General features: G+C 41.8%; 1 protein-coding gene and 1 long non-coding RNA gene across 5 annotated transcripts in view; one reads left to right on the forward strand and one right to left on the reverse strand.

Moving 5' to 3' along the window:
* The window catches only part of LOC110980071 (protein spire homolog 1-like), a 37,427-nt gene that overhangs the window by 6,266 nt on the left and 11,103 nt on the right, over window positions 1-20,058 (reverse strand). Inside the window, exons 4-14 of one of the 2 annotated variants that reach the window (XM_022236389.2) lie at window positions 14,670-14,795; window positions 14,287-14,361; window positions 12,812-12,979; window positions 11,748-11,834; window positions 10,737-10,848; window positions 9,857-10,044; window positions 8,348-8,486; window positions 7,465-7,640; window positions 6,568-6,702; window positions 4,394-4,461; window positions 728-865 (exon numbers count right to left, since the gene is read on the reverse strand). In XM_022236389.2, the coding sequence (XP_022092081.1) occupies window positions 728-865; window positions 4,394-4,461; window positions 6,568-6,702; window positions 7,465-7,640; window positions 8,348-8,486; window positions 9,857-10,044; window positions 10,737-10,848; window positions 11,748-11,834; window positions 12,812-12,979; window positions 14,287-14,361; window positions 14,670-14,795 (1,412 nt within the window). The remainder of the gene's footprint in view (window positions 1-727; window positions 866-4,393; window positions 4,462-6,567; window positions 6,703-7,464; window positions 7,641-8,347; window positions 8,487-9,856; window positions 10,045-10,736; window positions 10,849-11,747; window positions 11,835-12,811; window positions 12,980-14,286; window positions 14,362-14,669; window positions 14,796-20,058) is intronic. The other variant, XM_022236390.2, reaches the window with a different exon arrangement.
* On the forward strand, window positions 840-9,850 carry LOC147798952 (uncharacterized). 3 transcript variants are annotated; one of them, XR_015425626.1, is made up of 5 exons: window positions 4,457-4,986; window positions 5,662-5,749; window positions 6,637-7,694; window positions 8,269-8,567; window positions 9,196-9,850. It is a non-coding gene; the product is annotated as an uncharacterized LOC147798952 (long non-coding RNA). The 3 variants fall into 3 exon arrangements; XR_015425627.1 differs by lacking the exons at window positions 4,457-4,986; window positions 8,269-8,567; window positions 9,196-9,850 and adding an exon at window positions 840-1,124 and having other exon boundaries at window positions 6,637-8,234; XR_015425625.1 differs by lacking the exons at window positions 8,269-8,567; window positions 9,196-9,850 and having other exon boundaries at window positions 6,637-8,234.

Genomic DNA, 20,058 nt, shown 5'->3' on the forward strand with positions numbered 1-20,058 from the left:
AATCACTTAGATTATAGGCAGGATTGGTACAGAACAGGATGTAGAGTCAGTCTGTCTGGTCTGTCTGCTACTATGAAAAGCAGCAGTCAAGTGGAACATTTAAAGTGAGATTCTGTACCGCAACAGACCGAAACTAAAAATGCAATGCAACATCCAGTCTGCTGGCAACAATTCTGTCATGCTCAAGGAAAATTCACAATGGAATACATCATTATTTACACAAACATTTTCCCAAGCACCTAATCCCCTCCCCAGGGGAGGGGAGGGGCATTGTGACCTGTAGAGTCCTAGTACAAAAGGTGCGCCATATGTCATATAAATATTGACTTTCCTTAACAATACTGAGGGGTTTCAGGCAGTTCTCTTAGTTCATTGTGTGTCCTTATTTATTGCATTTAGTTCCCAAGTTCAAAATGTGAATGTTTTGGCAACAGGCAAAAATGTCCATCTAACGCTTCTTGTACTCAGAGAGGGGGGGGGGTTGTGCAATTTAACACTCACAAAATACTCACTGGAATTGAAGTTCAGTTGAAATTATTTTACTATTGCACGTTAGTTTTCAATATCCAGGTATTCAAAACATATTGGAGAGTAATGTCACTGGCCTTTAATGCAAGATTTTACATGTAGTTACTGTCGTGTTATTTATTCCTAACTTGAATCCAACCAGCCAAAAACTGGGAGGCCATTTCAGGAGTAACCTGTTTGCCTGTGACATTGCCTTTACCTTTTGAACATTTGTGAGGAGTGTTCACCAAACGCTGGACTTTTCTTAGGACTGGTAGGACTTAGTGACTCGATGGGTATCTGCAGGAAATGACCTCGGGGTAGATACATCTTCTTTGTGCAAATAGAGCAGATGAGCCTAAAGAAGATGGCAGAGGAAGACCAGCAAGAAACAAGGATTACAGAATGCTCACTGAAGCAACAAACAACTAGAAACCACCCTGAGCGGGATGAATGGGGGGTGTCATTTTTCTAGCAATGGAGGCACCTTTACTGGGAACTGCACGTTGCTGGTTCACGGATAACTATGAAATGCATGCAGTGTGGTTGCGTCGCCCCCGTGAATTCTTCCCACCAACATGTCTTCTTTCAACCAAAGACGGGTGCTTCTACTTAAGGTAAATCTGTTTAATATCTCTATTTAAACCCAGTAGTAAAGGACACAGTGAAACCTCATCTCTTGTCTTCCAGTAGGACCCAAGGACTTTCTTGCGAACTGCTTCGTACTTTAACCTTAAGGCTTTTACTACAGAAATAAAGGTTTAGCTTTTTTTGTAGCACTTGATACAAAGTTCATTTCAAAATTATCTTTTATCTTTTCAAAACAAACCAGTGGTCTTTCATTGATAAACTAGAACAGCAAAGCTGCCATGGCTCGCTGCTTGCTATGAATTTGAATTTCTTTCTTGTAATAACAGGAAAGAGACCATCAAAGTTATACAAATATGGTTACTAAATCAAACAAGTAAAAATTTTGTACAAGATTGATTGACATACGACTGCAATACAGATGTAAAAGCTATTTTATCGACCTTAGCAATACCATTCATTGTACTCTAGGAGAAAAAAACCTAGTCAGTACTGTGTGTAGACTGTGTGTTGGAAGGCGCCTGTCATTTCAAAGTAAATAAAAAAAGACCACCACCAAGGGAGATACAGGTACGAAGGCTTCACAGTTCTTTACAGGAAAGAGGAATGCCTAAAGAAAGTGAGTCCAGCTAGTACAGTCAGACTAGACCTGGATGATTATATAAGCAGTGCATTTGTGAGTTTGACGGATGGTGCATAATTAAAATTCCTCTAAAGTATCCGGTAAATGTACAGCTCTGCACTTTGTATCCAACCCATCATCCCATCCATCTCCTACTCTGCCCCTTCCCCATCATCCCATCCATCTCCTACTCCGCCCCCTCCCCATCATCCTATCCATCTCCTACTCTGCCCCTTCCCCATCATCCTATCCATCTCCTACTCTGCCCCTTCCCCATCATCCCATCCATCTCCTACTCCGCCCCTTCCCCATCATCCTATCCATCTCCTACTCCGCCCCCTCCCCATCGTCCTATCCATCTCCTACTCCGCCCCCTCCCCATCATCTTATCCATCTCCTACTCCGCCCCCTCCCCATCGTCCTATCCATCTCTTACTCCACCCCCTCCCCATCATCCTATCCATCTCCTACTCCACACCCTCCCCATCATCCTATCCATCTCTTACTCCGCCCCCTCCCCGTCATCCTACCCATCTCTTACTCCGCCCCTTCTCCATCATCCTATCCATCTCTTACTCCGCCCCCTCCCCATCATCCTATCCATCTCCTACTCCACCCCCTCCCCATCATCCTATCCATTTTCTAATCACCCCCTCCCCATCATCCCATCCATCTCCTACTCTGCCCCCTCCCCATCATCCTATCCATCTCCTACTCTGCCCCCTCCCCATCATCCTATCCATCTCCTACTCTGCCCCTTCCCCATCATCCTATCCATCTCCTACTCCACCCCTCCCCATCATCCTATCCATCTCCTACTCCGCCCTCTCCCCATCATCCTATCCATCTCCTACTCTGCCCCTTCCCCATCATCCTATCCATCTCCTACTCTGCCCCTTCCCCATCATCCTATCCATCTCCTACTCCGTCCCCTCCCCATCATCCTATCCATCTCCTACTCCGCCCCCTCCCCATCATCCTATCTACATGCATCTCCTACTCTGCCCCTTCCCCATCATCCCATCCATCTCCTACTCCGCCCCCTTCCCCATCATCCTATCCATCTCCTACTCCGCCCCCTCCCCATCATCCTATCCATCTCCTACTCCACCCCTCCCCATCATCCTATCCATCTCCTACTCCGCCCCCTCTCTTTCATCCTATCCATCTCCTACTCCACCCCTCCCCATCATCCTATCCATCTCCTACTCCGCCCCCTCCCCATCATCCTATCCATCTCCTACTCCGTCCCCTCCCCATCATCCTATCCATCTCCTACTCCGCCCCCTCCCCATCATCCTATCTACATGCATCTCCTACTCTGCCCCTTCCCCATCATCCTATCCATCTCCTACTCCACCCCCTCCCCATCATCCTATCCATCTCCTACTCCACCCCCTCCCCATCATCCTATCCATCTCCTACTCCGCCCCTTCCCCATCATCCTATCCATCTCCTACTCCACCCCCTCCCCATCATCCTATCCATCTCCTACTCCACCCCCTCCCCATCATCCTATCCATCTCCTACTCCGCCCCTTCCCCATCATCCTATCCATCTCCTACTCTGCCCCCTCCCCATCATCCTATCCATCTCCTACTCCACCCCCTCCCCATCATCCTATCCATCTCCTACTCCGCCCCTTCCCCATCATCCTATCCATCTCCTACTCTGCCCCTTCCCCATCATCCTATCCATCTCCTACTCCGCCCCCTCCCCATCATCCTATCCATCTCCTACTCCACTCCTCCCCATCATCCTATCCATCTCCTACTCTGCCCCCTCCCCATCATCTTATCCATCTCCTACTCCACTCCTCCCCATCATCCTATCCATCTCCTACTCCGCCCCCTCCCCATCATCCTATCCATCTCCTACTCAGCCTCCTCTCCATCATCCTATCCATCTCCTACTCCGCCCCCTCCCCATCATCCTATCCATCTCCTACTCCACCCCTCCCCATCATTCTCTTCACTTCTTACTCTGGCTGTCCCATCATCCCACTAATCCAGCCCAACCATTACACCAACCTTATCCAGCATTTCATCCACTTTCTACATACATGTACCTTGTCCCCGTCATCCTCCTCCTACAGATACCCCTCCCACGACCAGTATCCCAATCTCTCACTAGGAGTTCACCCCCCTTCCCTTACATTTTCCCCACATACTGTACATGTACATTTGTATGCGTCTGAACACTGTCTATACACATACATACATGTATATTACAGGAGTGCTCATTACAGATGTACTGTATGTACTACAGGGTAAGTACACAATACAACTCAAAACTTTGACGTTCAACTTTTATAATTTTTTCATTAAATTCATAAGTTTCTAAGCATTAATGCCATATGAGACTTTTTAAATACTGATGGAGTTCCAAGAAGCAGCAAACAAGCACTCAATGGCACATTTTAACACCTATGGACCTGCAAGGACGGACGAACAGAAGACGGAAATTGGTATTACATAGGCTTGCACTTGCTTTGCAGCTCGCCAATAAGGGTGATATGTTCACATGTCCTGTGTTTTTAAGAAAAATTCATTGCTACAGGGATTAAAAAATGCTTCTGGAATTCAAACCTGAATGATTAAACCAACTTTGGCTTGTGTATGGTCTACAAAGTGGATGTATTTACAGTGCTACATGTGACAGGTGAGCTGACGTTACCTTTTGCAAAGCTTGCATCTACTCTTACGCTTGAAAAGAGCAAACTTCTTCTTGCACGAGAAACAAATCTGTGAATTGAAAAATGTGGAAATTTTAGCTGATGTTTGTGACAGGCCTGCGTTTCCAAACCAAAGTGGGTCAAACTTGGGTGAGTCCAAGCTGTGTCCGAAGAACTTGGCTGAGGCTAGAGATTATGCAAGAGTCTAAGATTATGGCTTCAGCCACTCCCCATTCAGTTGTGTGTAATTTGAAGCCACAGCCAAATGTAATTTAAACACAACCTCAATCTAGACTTGCATGCCGACTCCTTTAATTCTGAAACACAGCAGACTGATTGTGTGGCAGAGTCAGACATGAGTATGTTATTAAATACACGTTTTTACATAAAAGTAGTTCCCCTTTAAAAACGTTTAGCTTTAGTTTAAAGTTCTTGATTTTTTTAGTAGCGTGCCCCCTGTTTACATGTTTAAGCCCCTGTTTCCCCCTATAACTCAGAGTAGCAGATCAGCAGGCACCAGTCTGGAGAGTGGTTTTCTGCTTGCACCCTCTTCTGCTAGAAGTCAGTGATTGAAGTCTGAGTGTAAACTCATAAGGTCCGCTTTACCTTCTGTTGGTTTAGGTATTAGTCCTTTTAAACTTTTAGTCTTTTGATGTCAAGTCTTTTCAGTCTCTTAGCTCTTTTATTTTTGTGCATTTTTTGGGGGGGGGGTTATTTTTTATTAATAAATTTCTTTGTGTCCTTGTTTTCAAGTCAAATCTTGGTGTCTGAGTCCTATTAATTCAGTTTCCTGCAACATTTCCCTCAAAGATCCTTGGTTTATAGTTTTTTGTTGTTTTGCAAGTTCCCCCCATAGAGTGCCCTTTCCCTGTTACAATTGCAGATGATATCCCAACACTTTTTGCCTCTAATTTCTCCCTCTGCATTGGGAACATACACAATCGATGGTTTACATGTAAGTGGGCAAAGTAGAGCTGGACAGGGCAGCGGCAGGGCGGAGCCAGGGCGGAGGCAGGGCGGAGCCAGGGCGGAGGCAGGGCGGAGCAGGGGTGAAGGGAGAGGGGCTGGGTGTAGGCTATTACTGAGTGTGATGTGCATGCCAACAGAGGCATGCCCACAGGTTGACACATGAACTCTACCCTCGATACCTAGCTGTGTAAATGATACATGGACTCTGCCGACTGCAGTCACTGTTCACTCAGACAGTATGAGCTAACATAGAGGGCGCTATAACACAAATCAACAAACACATTCTTCTAATCTTCCACAGTGTTATCACACATGAAGGTACAAGCTGTGGACTCAGTAGGCGAACAGGTTTATGCCCGTGCCCATGATTTGCCATGCTGGAGACTAAGGTTTGTTGAATGGGTACCTTCTCGGCTGGTACGGTAACTCATATGAATACATTCCAATCTACAAAGGCCCTGTGACAAGTACTCTCAATCTAGATAGTTCACCGAATATGCTGATGGAAACTTTTCTTGAATTGTAATGTGTCAGCTCAGTTACCTAAATGGCAGGTAAAGGCATTTGGATGGGGGAGACGGAAGTGAAATGGAGAGTGTTTTTTTTTCTTCTGAAAAAGTGGAAACTATTTGGGTTTAAAAAGTGAACTGTGGTGATTGCAAGCAAGTACCCATCGAGGATCAAGCTTGCATGAGTCACTTGGCATGCTTGAGAAATTTAGCTTTCCTCAAAGAACTTCCATTGAGATTGATCGAGCAAGGACTACATCGAGTGAGCATCAAGCACGATCGTGAAATGCTAAGGATGACAAATCACCAAGGAATCACTAAAGCATTAATAATGACCTCTACAAAGTTTGGGTGTCTCTGCCCAACTGATAAGGCATCTGGTCATTGCCCATTTACAAACACTGCGGTTAGACAACAGGAAATCAAACTTTGCAACAATGCAATAACAATTACAGTATTTGCATCTGTTGGGTTGGAAAGTTAAGCCTATGATAACTGATGCTTGCTGCTGGAATGAGAAAATCTAGGGGGCACTAGAATTCCACAATTGAGATTTGCATCAAAAGTAGGGTTAGGGTGTGACAAGGGGAATGTTCACCTTACTTCACCACCTGTGAATACTTATTAGAAGATGACCCTCAAAATTTTGAAACACAGAGGTATTGAGGAACACAGTTTGGGCAGTTATGTGTACGGACCTTTTCTCTGAGCACACCGTTGTGTAGCTTTGGGTTGACTCTCAGGTTCTCGATTTCCGCTTTCACTAGGACACTCCGGATATGGATCACCTCGTCAACGGTCAAGGCTAGACATTCCGGTGGTATATACCTCTCCTGAGAAACAAGATGACGAGACTATCAATCTGCCTGGCTATCTACCCAGCTATCTCTTTGTCACCTTTGGAAAGCAGACAAAGAGATCGTCAGCCTGACACACGAAGACTTGGTACAATGGTCCTGAATAAAACTAGTGAAGGCACTGTTGAGAAGTATACTTTGATAAAAGTTTTACTGAACTAGTTTGAATTATTATTGGATGATTTTTTATGTTATTCTAATTTTATATCAATTATATAGAAATGCACTGTTTCATGTATATTGTCTGTGCTCTGGACCGTTTCATAAGGACAGCGACTGGCTTGAATTGGATGTATCTTGAGAAAGGTGAGATGGGTTTGGGTAGGGGTGTGTGGGGGTGTGTGGGGGTGTTGTGTGGTGGCTGAGTGAGGTTGGGCCCAGAGCACTGACAATATGCAAATGTTTTATCTTACATGTATATATGTTCTGTGTTGGCATTTTGTGTTTGAATAGACAGGTCCTTGGCCCACAGTGTTTAATAATACTTTTGTCTATCCAGGCCAGCTTATAATGCTTTTATTGAGTCCCTGTCTCCCGTTTGCCTATTTTTCTCTTTCTTATCTCTCCATTTATCCACCTCACTATCTGTTGTCCTGTTTTCCTCGGTTTTGGTTCACTTTGTTTTACTTCACTGCCAGTTTCTGTATTGATTTGCTTGAAGGCCAAATAAAAACAAATAATAATAATAATCCTAATTCTTGGAGAATGGTAGACTGAGCACCGTAGTCAGCTTCTTACTGGATGACTGGAGAATTGTGGGAGTGTTTGACAGATGGCTATACTGTGTCGTCTTGGACTCTCTTGTTTAGGCATCTGGTCATCTTCAGCCTCTTCCTGTTTTTCATCGATGTCGCTGTCTCTAGCGATGTCACTGTCATTGATGGGCGTTACTGAGGAGTCAGGAGACAGCAAGGCTGGAAAAAACAATAAGCAAGTTAGGAAGAGAAACTACAACTCTCTAGAAAAAGGTTGATGAATTACAGACCAAAATTGTTGTTCTTAGATGTTGATTTTAATTGTTTGTACTTAAATTTAACCGATAATTAACTTCCTGGTATATTGTTAATGTTATTTTGTGAAGCATTTTGAGATTTTAATGTAAAACACTACATCAAGAATAATTTATCATTACTATAACATGATATGATCAATCAAGTAATGGAATGGTTTTTATAGGTTTCAAGGGCACAGGGTTAATTTATTAACTTATATGTGCCAAAAATGGTGGTGTGCCATAACTTCAACACTGACCTTAAATGCAATCTCATCAATATCACTGGGTAATCACTGTGCTGGGTCCACATGAGTCATTTGAGCAAAATAATCTATTTCCTGACAGATTCCAAATGGCGACACAGATACATGCCTCTCAAATTTTTTCCAACACCCATTATACCTGCAGGGACTCTTAAATCTAAGGACCTTATCATTTTCAAAGCTATTGGGTCCACTTTCAACTTCCAAAAGTAAAAACATTATGGAATAAAGGGAAAGGACGAACTGTAGAAGACTTCCTACAGAGTCTTCAATTTGTAATGACAGAGGCTTGTAGTAAAAGAACAAGACAATCAGCGGTGACACTCAAATGTTGCATCGCCGGGTCTGTGGTTTGGAGCCTTACTGTCAAAGCTGGGAGCGTTAAGTGTTTCCAGTCGTCGGAAAGGTTTCAATTGATCTCTCTGAGGTTGAGGTGTTAGATCCGAGTCGTCATTGCGTGGTGTAACGGTTAGCCGGCTGGCATCCGATTCAGTTACATCATCCTGGAGAGAAGAGACAACACGCTGGAGATAATCGGCTTGACTGGTGTTCGAGGCAAACTCTGCCTGGACCCCACTCCTGAGGTATGTGCCAAAATAGATTACTGAAGCAATTGTCATATTGCTTTGTTATCGTCTTCACTTGTTTAATGAAACTCTCTGAATTGCAAACAACCTCAAATTTGCCCCTTTCCACGATTTTTCAAGACTAAGGTCTGTTTTAGTTTGACTTGAGATCATTACCATTATGAACTGCCTACTTGATGCCTTCATGGTTTATCTATATGTCATCCTACAACGCCACCATCTACAATGTACATGTACCCCACCTGCTCCCCTGTAGGAACTCAGACTCAAACTCAGCAGAAATGAACAAGAACCCTGACGAGTCAAGACTACATGTACCAGAGGGCAAGCCAATAATCACATGAATGAGACATCAAATTCCATCAGGAAATGTACATGTTATGTCTCATGAAACATTCATAATCTGGCCAACTAAGAGCTAGAACTCACAAGCACACTTTCAATTTATCCCTCGTAAGCTTTGGAAGATTCATCTTCCATTATTTTTAATTTAAGCTGATGACAAACAAGACCAATAGGTCTTATGTGTATCTCATCTTTGGCATTCTAAACTTATCAATAAAACAGGTGTATCTATTGCATCTACATCAGTGTTCCAAGTCTCATTGATATTTGATATTTCCAGGAGGGATCTGACATCAGCTGTCAAGATTGGAAACAAGTCAGCAGTGTGCCATTCAATTAGGAACCCATATTTGTGAGTCTCTGCTCTTGAATGATAAATGACAACAGGTAGGTGAAGCTATGAGAGATGTTTTTTAAGTAGATTTTGTTCTGCTATGAATTTGAATTATTCACTGAGAATTTGGTCTCCATGAAAAGTTAAGCCTTTCTGTTATTTCTGAGTTTACTCTTCAGTCTCCCCCTGAATCTCATTTCTCTCAATAATACCTTCCCCAATCAGCTTCCGCTATGCAGATTTACACAATCATACTTTCTGTGCCTTCCAACTATGTGACCAAGGTTCGAATCCCACCCAGGCTGACCATGTGAAATGGATGTTCTCCTTCCTTCCCAATTCTGTGGGTTGTTCTCCTCCAACCCCCACCCCCCGCACCCAACACCCTCCGCTGCAACTCATCTTCCGACAGCCTTATTGACGCTTGTGAAAATTCTAGCTCAAAGGGAAGGTATTAGAAGTACCAGGGGACATGTGAATAAAAAGCGCGAAATTTGTCGACCCATTCCAAACACGCATTGGGTCGACAAATTTCGCACATTGTGATTGGCCAATGCGTTGCAAACTCTTGGAGGCGCACTGTTGTGAAATGCTGGTATTGACTGACCTCATCTGACCAATCCAAGGTAATTTCTGCTCGTAACACTTTTCTAGGGAGCTCTGGTGATGTGTCAAATATTTCTAGATCCTCTGAGTCTACACTGGAGGCGCAGCTGCCTTCACTGGTACTTTGGTGACGTATCCTAGGCCGAGCTTTGGACGACTTCTTTTTCTTCTTAGGTTTGGCCTTCCGGTCTACATTCACAAAATGGAGAGAGAGCCCGGAATAATGAGTTTGAAACAATCTGGATACCAGGATACAACTAAAGAGTTTTTACCTGGATCTGCACTCGACACCTCTAAAGACCATCACAAGACCCCACCAGACCAGCATAACTCTTCCAGTCTGAATTAAATCACAACTTATTCAAATGAACCACAACACAAGAATTTGTTTGTCACTATTCATCCTATTACTTGTGTCTTGTAATGGTCTCAACAACATCAATTTAATGATATCTCATTCCTCCAATTTTGTATGTGTTTGGAACATCACAACATTAGTATAATGCTTTATATCTGACCTCAAATTTGATATTTTTTCTGCCAGACTGAGACACCATTTCTAAAGTTACTCACATTAGTCGAACAGTGAAATTAACTTCTGACTTGTTTTACAAGCTCGGTTTCTGAAAGTCAAACTTTCTAAGCTAGAATTCTTTTACATTGATGATGCATTTTAATACAAAGTCTGTAAAATTCCTCCTTAACTCCCTCAGCATTCCTAACAGGAACTTAAATTTCCTGAATCCTCCAAAATCCATCACTATGCCAAAAACTAAGTACGAATTCTTTCAACAAGTAGCCAGATCCACATCAAGTAGAAGAGACTAACTCTACTGTCCTCAATCCTGAAAAATCTCACCAGCGAGGCATCATTAACCCACCTGGGAGGACTCTACTGGATGCAGGAGCCAGTGGAGGCCTGGAGCGAATGTCTCTCAGTAACCTCTCATATAAAGTCTCTGTCCTCAGAGGATGTGGAACATTTTGGGGAACCTGCAAAGCATTCATCACCTTCATAAGAATATCTGAAACTAAACTGCATATTTATTTTATAAATCCTACCCAGTCTTCCTTTGTGAAATAGCCAATTCAATGAAAAACTTACTCTAAGAAACAAGATGGGGAAAATGAGATGGAAGATCAATAGCTATGTCTTTTTTGTTTCAACTTATTTTTACAAAATGGAAACATTTGCATGCTGAAAAAAATTCAAAATGACTGTTGGCAATTTTTGAAAAAGCAAATTACGCATGGGAAATTAGTCTGGAAACAGAAATCTGTAACTACAATCAAGTCTCCCAAAAGCTGTTTTTGAAGCTGTCAACAGAGCTGTCTTTGAAGCTGTTTTGGTTACTTTAATTTTGTTACAATGAATGCACAAAACGTTTACTCAAGCCTATCCCAGAGATAAAAACGCTTTCCTTCTGAGGACACATTAACGCATAACCTCTATTAGACAAAATGACATTACAGGAGATCACGAGGTTAGTTCATGCATCAGGTGTTAACATTTATGAAAAACATGCCAATACTGGACTGATATTTAGTGCATCACACTGATCACAAGCACTTTGAAAGCCAGGACAGCAAAACATGTAAGAAAACCAAGCAGTGAACAAAATGAAACGCAGCAACAAAAACAACATTATTAAATGGTAGGATTAAAGTTTAAGTAAACGTTAGGAATTTCTTACAGAATTATGCATAGCCCACTCATAGCCTATTTGCTGGGAAATTTTAGTTACAGTGAGTTATTGCGAGTCTAATTTTCTAGAAATCAGCACAGCTGTTTCTTCACCACTGCACAAGGTTCGAACACAAACACCCCTATTTTGAAAGGGTTGAAGCGTCCCCTTCAGGCCCACAGAATGCAAAGCAAAACAATTTATTACTGGTTTGAGGGGTGGTCTGGACCGGATGAAGTCCAGAATGACATCATGGGCCTCCTTCTTCACCCTAGGGGGTAAGTCACCATTCACCTACATGGTAAAAAATTAAAATGGGAAGGGGAAAGAACACATAGATGGTGTAAATAAATTAATGAGCTCTTGCCCCTTTTAATTCATTCAGCCAACTTAGAGCAGCAGTCAGACTTATCACAAAACATCAAGTAACATCGGTACATGGAAACAAAAATAAGCAAATGACACAGAACATAAACACGACACAGAAATGGAACAAACTAATTAAAAACCATGTGAACTAGGAGTACCAGTGAAATTTATATCAAGCATTCGTGATTTTCCATACTGGCATTTTCATGCACAGGAATGTTGTGTGCATTCTTAAACACAGACAATTATGGTAACATTTCTCCACCTCTTGAAGCACATAAACTTGCCACTTGTCGATGAAATCATCATCGACACTGATGACATGCTACTTGTATACCACTATTACCCATCCAAAGCCAGTGCATTTATAGTGCAGCCTTGAAAATCGCAATTGATGGATAAGTCAAAGAAGTGACATCAGGTGAACACAACTGCTCTTAAACTAATAGTCTGAAAGATGCCCAACAGTCATGTGGGCCTACATATGTGGATAGCTTAGTAGAATAGCAGACCAATAGACCTTTCTCTTATGGCCTGCTATTTGTAGAAGCAGCCAACGTTTGCAGAAAGTTTTGTCAACTATGGTTGCTAACAGTGTCGGCACATTTGCCCCTTATTAAATGTCAGAGAGGGAGTTGTTTTTTAATATTTAGCAGTAGTATTTATTACACGTATTGGTGATTTGACACTTAACACTTTGTTGTGAACAGCCAAATGCCAAAAACATGATTGTGATCCAGTGAGGGAAGGGTCGATATGAATTATTCTACAGGTTAGATGGTACCGGTACATGCAGATCCCACTTTTTTGTGTCAGCGTCTCCACCACGTATCCTTTCAGAAGGGTCAGGTCAGGAGGATTTGTCTGAATTATTTGACTTGTTATATACACCTAAGCCTCACCAGGACTTCTCTGAGGGTGTACTTGTGTGATCGTATATCATCCATCAAGATCTCGTAAGGAGTGAGTTCATACTCGATGGGGATGCGATTGCGATAGGAGGCATCGCTGATCTCTTTAAGCTTGACTCCTTGCCGCAGCTGTTGCAGAACTTGCATCCATATCCTGGCCTGAAGGAGATAAAAGGAACAAACTTGAACGAAGCTGGAATCCTTATACCTGTACATGTACCGTATGTCGAGGCTCTTTCCAAGGATATCCATGGTAGAATGCATGTGAGGTCTCAGGTCACAGGGACAGGCAATAGGTTTGACTGAACAGGGTTTACTAATCAAAAAAAAGGAATAAAGTGTGCTTTATGGTAAATTCTTGAGAAACTTAAGTACATGTGGTTTACGCACACTGAAGGGTACACACACATTAAGTTAATTTCCATTGTGAATCCTTCTACCTTGCTTTTAGTCAGATGTCCCAACAAGAAATGTTCAGATGGTTATCGCAATTACACCACAGGTATAATTTACAAAGTGAAAGACCTGAACATCAGCCAAAAAAAAAATCAGAAAATGTATCGAACATGAAACACTTACCCCACCATAACCCTATTAAACCCCCATCCGAACCCTTGAAAATCTACCCGAATGGTCGGAAAGACTGAGGATATCACAGCCTTAGTATTACATTACAAAGTGCTTCATCCTTGAAATTCCAAGAACATGTGTATATGTACGCTCATTTTGAGTGTCCTGTGCAGTGCAGGATTAGGATTAAGGAATGTTCCCAGCAATGTTCCTCAGGAGATTTCGAGTTAATGTTAATTCCTTATACAGTCTTCTTCCATGCTTGAATTTGCCATATACAGAAGTATAGGAAGAAGCTTTTGTATTTTTACTAAAAACAATTTCTCCCACTGTCACAACCCTGCTTGAAAATACTTGTTAGGCATAAGCATTTTGGACGTTACACCTCTGCCTTGTGATATCAAGTGAGCCCTGAGTGGGTTGGTTTTGTCCTCAAATGCAGTGAAGCATGGACGATACATGTAGGCTGGATATTGTCATGCATACCTTGCCATTCACAACCAAGTACAGGGACCTTGCACCAAGAAACAATAACTATTGTCCGACCAGGGAATTTTTGCCGACAGGATTCCGGAAGTTTGTCAATTTAATGATAAATCACCATTGTAACGGCATGAACAAATCCAGCTCCATGTACATGTAGAGCATGGATAGTCCTTTGTTTATCAAGGCCAGGCAATACTTCAAAAAATAAATCCAGCACTAAATTCCTGGGCATTTTTGAAGCCTCCAGCATTACAGCACATTCCTTATGCTGTAGTTTTGAATCCAAATTGTGATATCATACTCCATGGGATGTACTTGTGGCTGAGCTGCTAAAGGTGTCGGATTCTATTAAAATACTGCCAAAGAAAGAATCCACAGTGGTTGTTTTTAGATGATCAGTTGACACTTACCCATTGCTTGGGTTGAATATCTTCAAGATGGGCCTCTTCTTCCTCTCCGTGTTCAGCGTGAAGTCTTTGTAAACTCTAAAGAAAGTTCCAACATTTTAGATAAGTTCAATTTACTTCTCATCTTGTTAAATACATGTACTTCAGCCTCCAGCTACAGTAAGGAAAACAAATATAAACAAATAAACAATAAGCAAACCCGGGCAAATAGTGAAATCCATGAAAGCTGGTGCTGCATGTGCACAGCCTTATAATCCCAGGAAGTGAGCTGTTTTGGCAATCCACCGATACCAAGACAGTACTCTACACCAAAAACAAGAATTTCAAGATAAAAACTCAATTTTGCTTCATGTCTGCGTCAATCTGAGGGTTAATGAACATCTCACCTTTTTACTGGACGCAATGACTCGAAGGAACGATGTGAGATCGTTGACTTCAGCCAGCAGAGCTCTGCATACTGCTTGATAATGTGTCGGGGCTCCCTCTGGCTCTAGTAAATGTCCACTACAAAACTTGTGATCAGAAAGGAAAGAAACAAATTTATACAAGTGAAACCCCCCAAACTGTTTTTTTGAAATCTCATATACTAGTCTGGGAAATAATCCAACTTGTAGTCATTCTGGTCTAATTTATGAGCCATATTGTCAAACTAATGATGGTGCTGCATACATGCCAACAGGAGCATGAGTAGGGCTGTTGATACATGTATTTCAATGGTTCCCACATGTTTTAACCACTTACATGTGTATTTATGGTACAGATCAGTACATGTACCACTCCCAGAAAGGCTAGATTTTAAGGGACAAAGTACTTCAAAATCCTTTTCACAGAAATGTTCCCAGATAGCAAATTTGGGGTTCACAATTTGAACATGAAAACATGCAACATGAACCATGTCTTCCTGGATTTACATCAAAGCAAAAGCGCCCTCTTTTGTCCAGAAATGCTTGGCCAATTTTTAATGTTTGAAAAAGTGCACCGTTCAGTTCACATAACTCAAAAAAGATGTCAAACAGTCTTCATACATGGAAGACGAGTACAGAGATACACAAAAAGTGATTTTAAGAAAAATTCCTTTCCTGGATCCTTTAAGTGGCTATGCTGTGACTGTGGCTTTTTTGTGAACTATTAAAAAGACATGAGCAGTAGCCCTACGATAGTCATGGACAGTACCACCTGTAAGATGGAGGAACCAATGACCAGTCTAAGGGGGATATAGGTGTAGCATAAGTGGAGTTAGGCAGCTAAATATAGCCCTGTCTTCCTTCCACAAAGGACACCTGTCCTGACAATTTTGCACTGCTCGAACGGGGCTCAGTTCAGCTGGTGAACTGTAAACAGTAACGAAAGTTCAAGGGATGTACACTTTTGCAGCCACTTGCTTTTTTTAATACTGGAGAGTTTTCTTCCCACAAACTGCTCAGGATTAGAGCCATTTGGCAACCAGCAGCTTGATTCTGTTGGGAGAAAAGTACCAATACTATTTTTACTCAACTTACTGTTGTATTGTACACAAGTATAAAACTGAATGTTTTCATCATGTTAACTGAGCTCAAAGATTTTACGGTCAACCTCAACCTAGAAACATGTACAGGACAAGCAGCGCTCCCTAACTCATCTACCGTACATTGGAAATCAATGCAAATCAATGAAGCAGACTGCAACAACATGCTGTCCTAAACCTGTAATATATTCATGACCATGAGATTAGACCACTGTCGCTATCATAATTGGTTTACCTTTTTCATTTTCAAGGGAAACCTAAATTGATTCTGAGGCTCCTTAGTATTTACTGAAACATATTGATCTTATTCTTTAAATATTACTGAACTTTGCCTTTCAAATGTCATATTGAGAGAGAGCAAAGTATATTTCATCAAATCCAATTGAGGACCATGTCAGTATGTTGTAGGGGATCAGTTTCTGTCTGGGATAGCACGCTCGCCTAGCCTTACTAATGGAGAAGTTTTATCATTTCCTGTGTTTTTCTCCCAATTTTTTCTTTCAATTGTACCCCCTTCTGTTCTTTCTTTACTTTTTTTAATCACATTTTCTTCTCCTCACACACTTCTCAAGATTGAAATATTTAATCAAATTTCAAGCCCACGATTTAATTTCCTGACAGGCTTTACACAGTTGTTGCCTAATGGAACAAATATCTCACTATGCTTTCTGATGTGAAACTCCAACTTTTTTCCATGGCACACTCTGTGGTTTGTTATCTACAAAAATACAATCTGGTAACCTTTATGGATTTGTACATCAACTTTGCCAATGTATTTGGCTAGAAAGAAGAACAAAATCGATCAATGATTCATTCATTCACTAACTATCATTTTATTTTCCACTGCATTATAATATCCATATTTTCAGCAACGCCATTACTTTTGTTTAGAATTGTTTGGAACTGGAAATAAAGTTAAGATGTCGGTGCCTTCCAGCTACCAGAATGACTTCATGCAAAATTACAATTTTTTGGTAAATACACATATATTTATGTGTACATGTAAATCTATGAACTACATGACTGAAAAAACCTGTACATGTAGGTGCTTGAAAGAAAAACAAAGGCCGAACAAAAACAGGAAAAAAAAAGAAACAAAACTCCTCTTTATTAAGAGTGAAGAGAATGGGGAAGAAGACATACTGAAATGTGTGTAAATACAAAAAGGAGGCAAAATGATAACAGATGGAACAAGACAGACAGCAAAGGATAGGGGGGGTCTATAAACACTGCACAATGTGAGGAAAGAAGGTTGAACATTTGGAATGAGTTGAAACTAACCGTTAATCTTTAGAGCTCATACATGACATGTCTTGATCCACGTACATGATGATACAAGATGCTTCTGTTTATCAATGTGATCTGTGGTACTAAATCATAAGTCTAACGGGTCCTTGTGTATGAAATCATAATAATTTCCTCACAATGCTCAAGAGATCCACCCTCAACATGATGCATTCTAGCAGTAGCCAACATTTCAGGAAGATTCATACATTGACCTACTGACCAAGTAAGTACTTCAGCCATCTCCTGGCCCAATTCTCGTGTCCGATTCCGACATCGATCAACCAATAACAGAGCTACATGTACATGTAGGCCCTTATTGAGCACTCCCAGTGACAGATGCCAATGGCTAGTGCCCATATTGCATGTGGAACACAAGTTACCTTCAGTAGCAAGATGGACAATTATCTTATCATCAGCTCATCATATGTGAAAACATTTCATTGTTGGCAAATAACTCTGTCAAAGTACATGAAAAGGCTTAAAACAAGAGATACTGAAAACTAGGGTAAAGGAAATTCTTAATTCCAATATACTGAATCAAATACATTGTACATGTAGGCATGGGTCACATACATGTACGTGTACATCATCCTACATGTAGAGTGTATGTTTTAGAGCCATGTACATGTAACTCCCTAGGTCTATTTGCAGTATGCAACTTGAATCCTGCAAAATCCTTCCAGTGCACCCATGTAAAACTTGGATGCAGCCTCAGTCCTCTAAAAACCCTAATTTATTTCTTGCATGTGTTCTCTGGAGAGGTGACCGCCGCCTCAATCTTTCAATCTGCTTCAGGCAAATCCTGCCAATATGTTGAGATAGTCACGGTGCGAAAGGTACCGTATCCTAAGCAGTATGGAGGATCTCAAGTGGTGGGCCTTTATTTATGCACAGCTGAGCTTAAAAAAAAAACGCAAGTCTGGGCCTAAGCCCTGTGCATCCTTCAGAATCAGCCATATGTTTTTCATAAGATGGTTACATTTAAGCTAAGGTAACTTCCGTGAACACGTAATTTACATAAAGAAAATCAGTGAATAGATCAATAAACAACATACATCATACAGAACACTACAGCTGGTAACTGTTGTTTTTTCCAGGTGAATTTTGTTTGTGGTGAGTAATATCCCAGGCCTGATCTCATCTTCTTAATCTAAAGAACTAGGTCAATGAGCTGCACACACCTCTTTGTACATGTATCTTGAGCATTCAGATGACATCTTCCTGATGTACAATTACACAGATGCACAATATGCTACCGTGATGTACAGCCCGCATTGCAATGATCGATACTTCCGGGCTTGCGCAGGGTTTGATGAGCTCAAATCTTAGTCAGCGCGACCATGAACGGCATGCAAAGAACCCTAACTGTCAAGACATGCAGATGGGCATGAGGAAAATAGACACCCCCACCGTCCACTACCAGGACCACTGCCAGCTTGCATTCGACGAAAATAAGGTGTATCACAGAATAGAAAGTAACACTATAACATCCTTAGTCCTTCCTGTCTTGCATATTTATTTTAGATTTAATACCTCCAGCATTGGTTCGACCAGACAAGCAATTTCAACCTGCCTCAAGACAGGGCTGACGTTTTACCTGTTCCATATGGCCAAACCAGACCACCAATCTTACAGGCACATGTTATTAATTCTACAGGGATTGAATGAATGGCAATTCACTGCTGTGACCTACATTATCCAGCTGAAAACACAAAGTACAATTTCATGTTCATTTCCATCACGATGCCCCTCAAAGATACATGTACATGTACAGAACTCACTGTTAATTATATGAACCGGTACATGCATGTAGGCCTTTACGGCCTACATGCACATGTACTGTATGTTTACACAACTATTTAGGATATTGAAGACAACGTTTGGTCTTGCCTAATTAATGCAAAATGTTGATCCCATAATTGACAAAAACATGAAGGAAACATCGGAATAGTTTCACTCTAACCATGCTGAACCCAACAAGGTTATGCAGGATTTCAATGGTCCCTAGGGGATTAGGGCTCTAACCATGCTGAACCCAACAAGGTTATGCAGGATTTCAATGGTCCCTAGGGGATTAGGGCTCTAACCATGCTGAACCCAACAAGGTTATGCAGGATTTCAATGGTCCCTAGGGGATTAGGGCTCTAACCATGCTGAACCCAACAAGGTTATGCAGGATTTCAATGGTCCCTAGGGGATTAGGGCTCTAACCACGCTGAACCCAACAAGGTTATGCAGGATTTCAATGGTCCCTAGGGGATTAGGGCTCTAACCATGCTGAACCCAACAAGGTTATGCAGGATTTCAATGGTCCCTAGGGGATTAGGGCTCTAACCATGCTGAACCCAACAAGGTTATGCAGGATTTCAATGGTCCCTAGGGGGTTAGGGCTCTAACCATGCTGAACCCAACAAGGTTATGCAGGATTTCAATGGTCCCTAGGTGATTAGGGCCCTAACCATGCTGAACCCAACAAGGTTATGCAGGATTTCAATGGTCCCTAGGGGATTAGGGCCCTAACCATGCTGAACCCAACAAGGTTATGCAGGATTTCAATGGTCCCTAGGGGATTAGGGCTCTAACCATGCTGAACCCAACAAGGTTATGCAGGATTTCAATGGTCCCTAGGGGATTAGGGCCCTAACCATGCTGAACCCAACAAGGTTATGCAGGATTTCAATGGTCCCTAGGGGATTAGGGCCCTAACCATGCTGAACCCAACAAGGTTATGCAGGATTTCAATGGTCCCTAGGGGATTAGGGCTCTAACCATGCTGAACCCAACAAGGTTATGCAGGATTTCAATGGTCCCTAGGGGATTAGGGCTCTAACCATGCTGAACCCAACAAGGTTATGCAGGGTTTCAATGGTCCCTAGGGGGTCAGGGTTCATACATTACTCTTATTTCCAATTTATCTCATTTTTTTTTCACCTGAAAGAAATTCAGAACGGTTCAGAAGATTTTGGTTTATGATGCAGCAAACA

Source organism: Acanthaster planci, linkage group LG06 (genome assembly GCF_054643075.1).
Source record: "Acanthaster planci isolate LZ-2023a linkage group LG06, COTS_SCS, whole genome shotgun sequence".
NCBI lineage: Eukaryota > Metazoa > Echinodermata > Asteroidea > Valvatida > Acanthasteridae > Acanthaster > Acanthaster planci.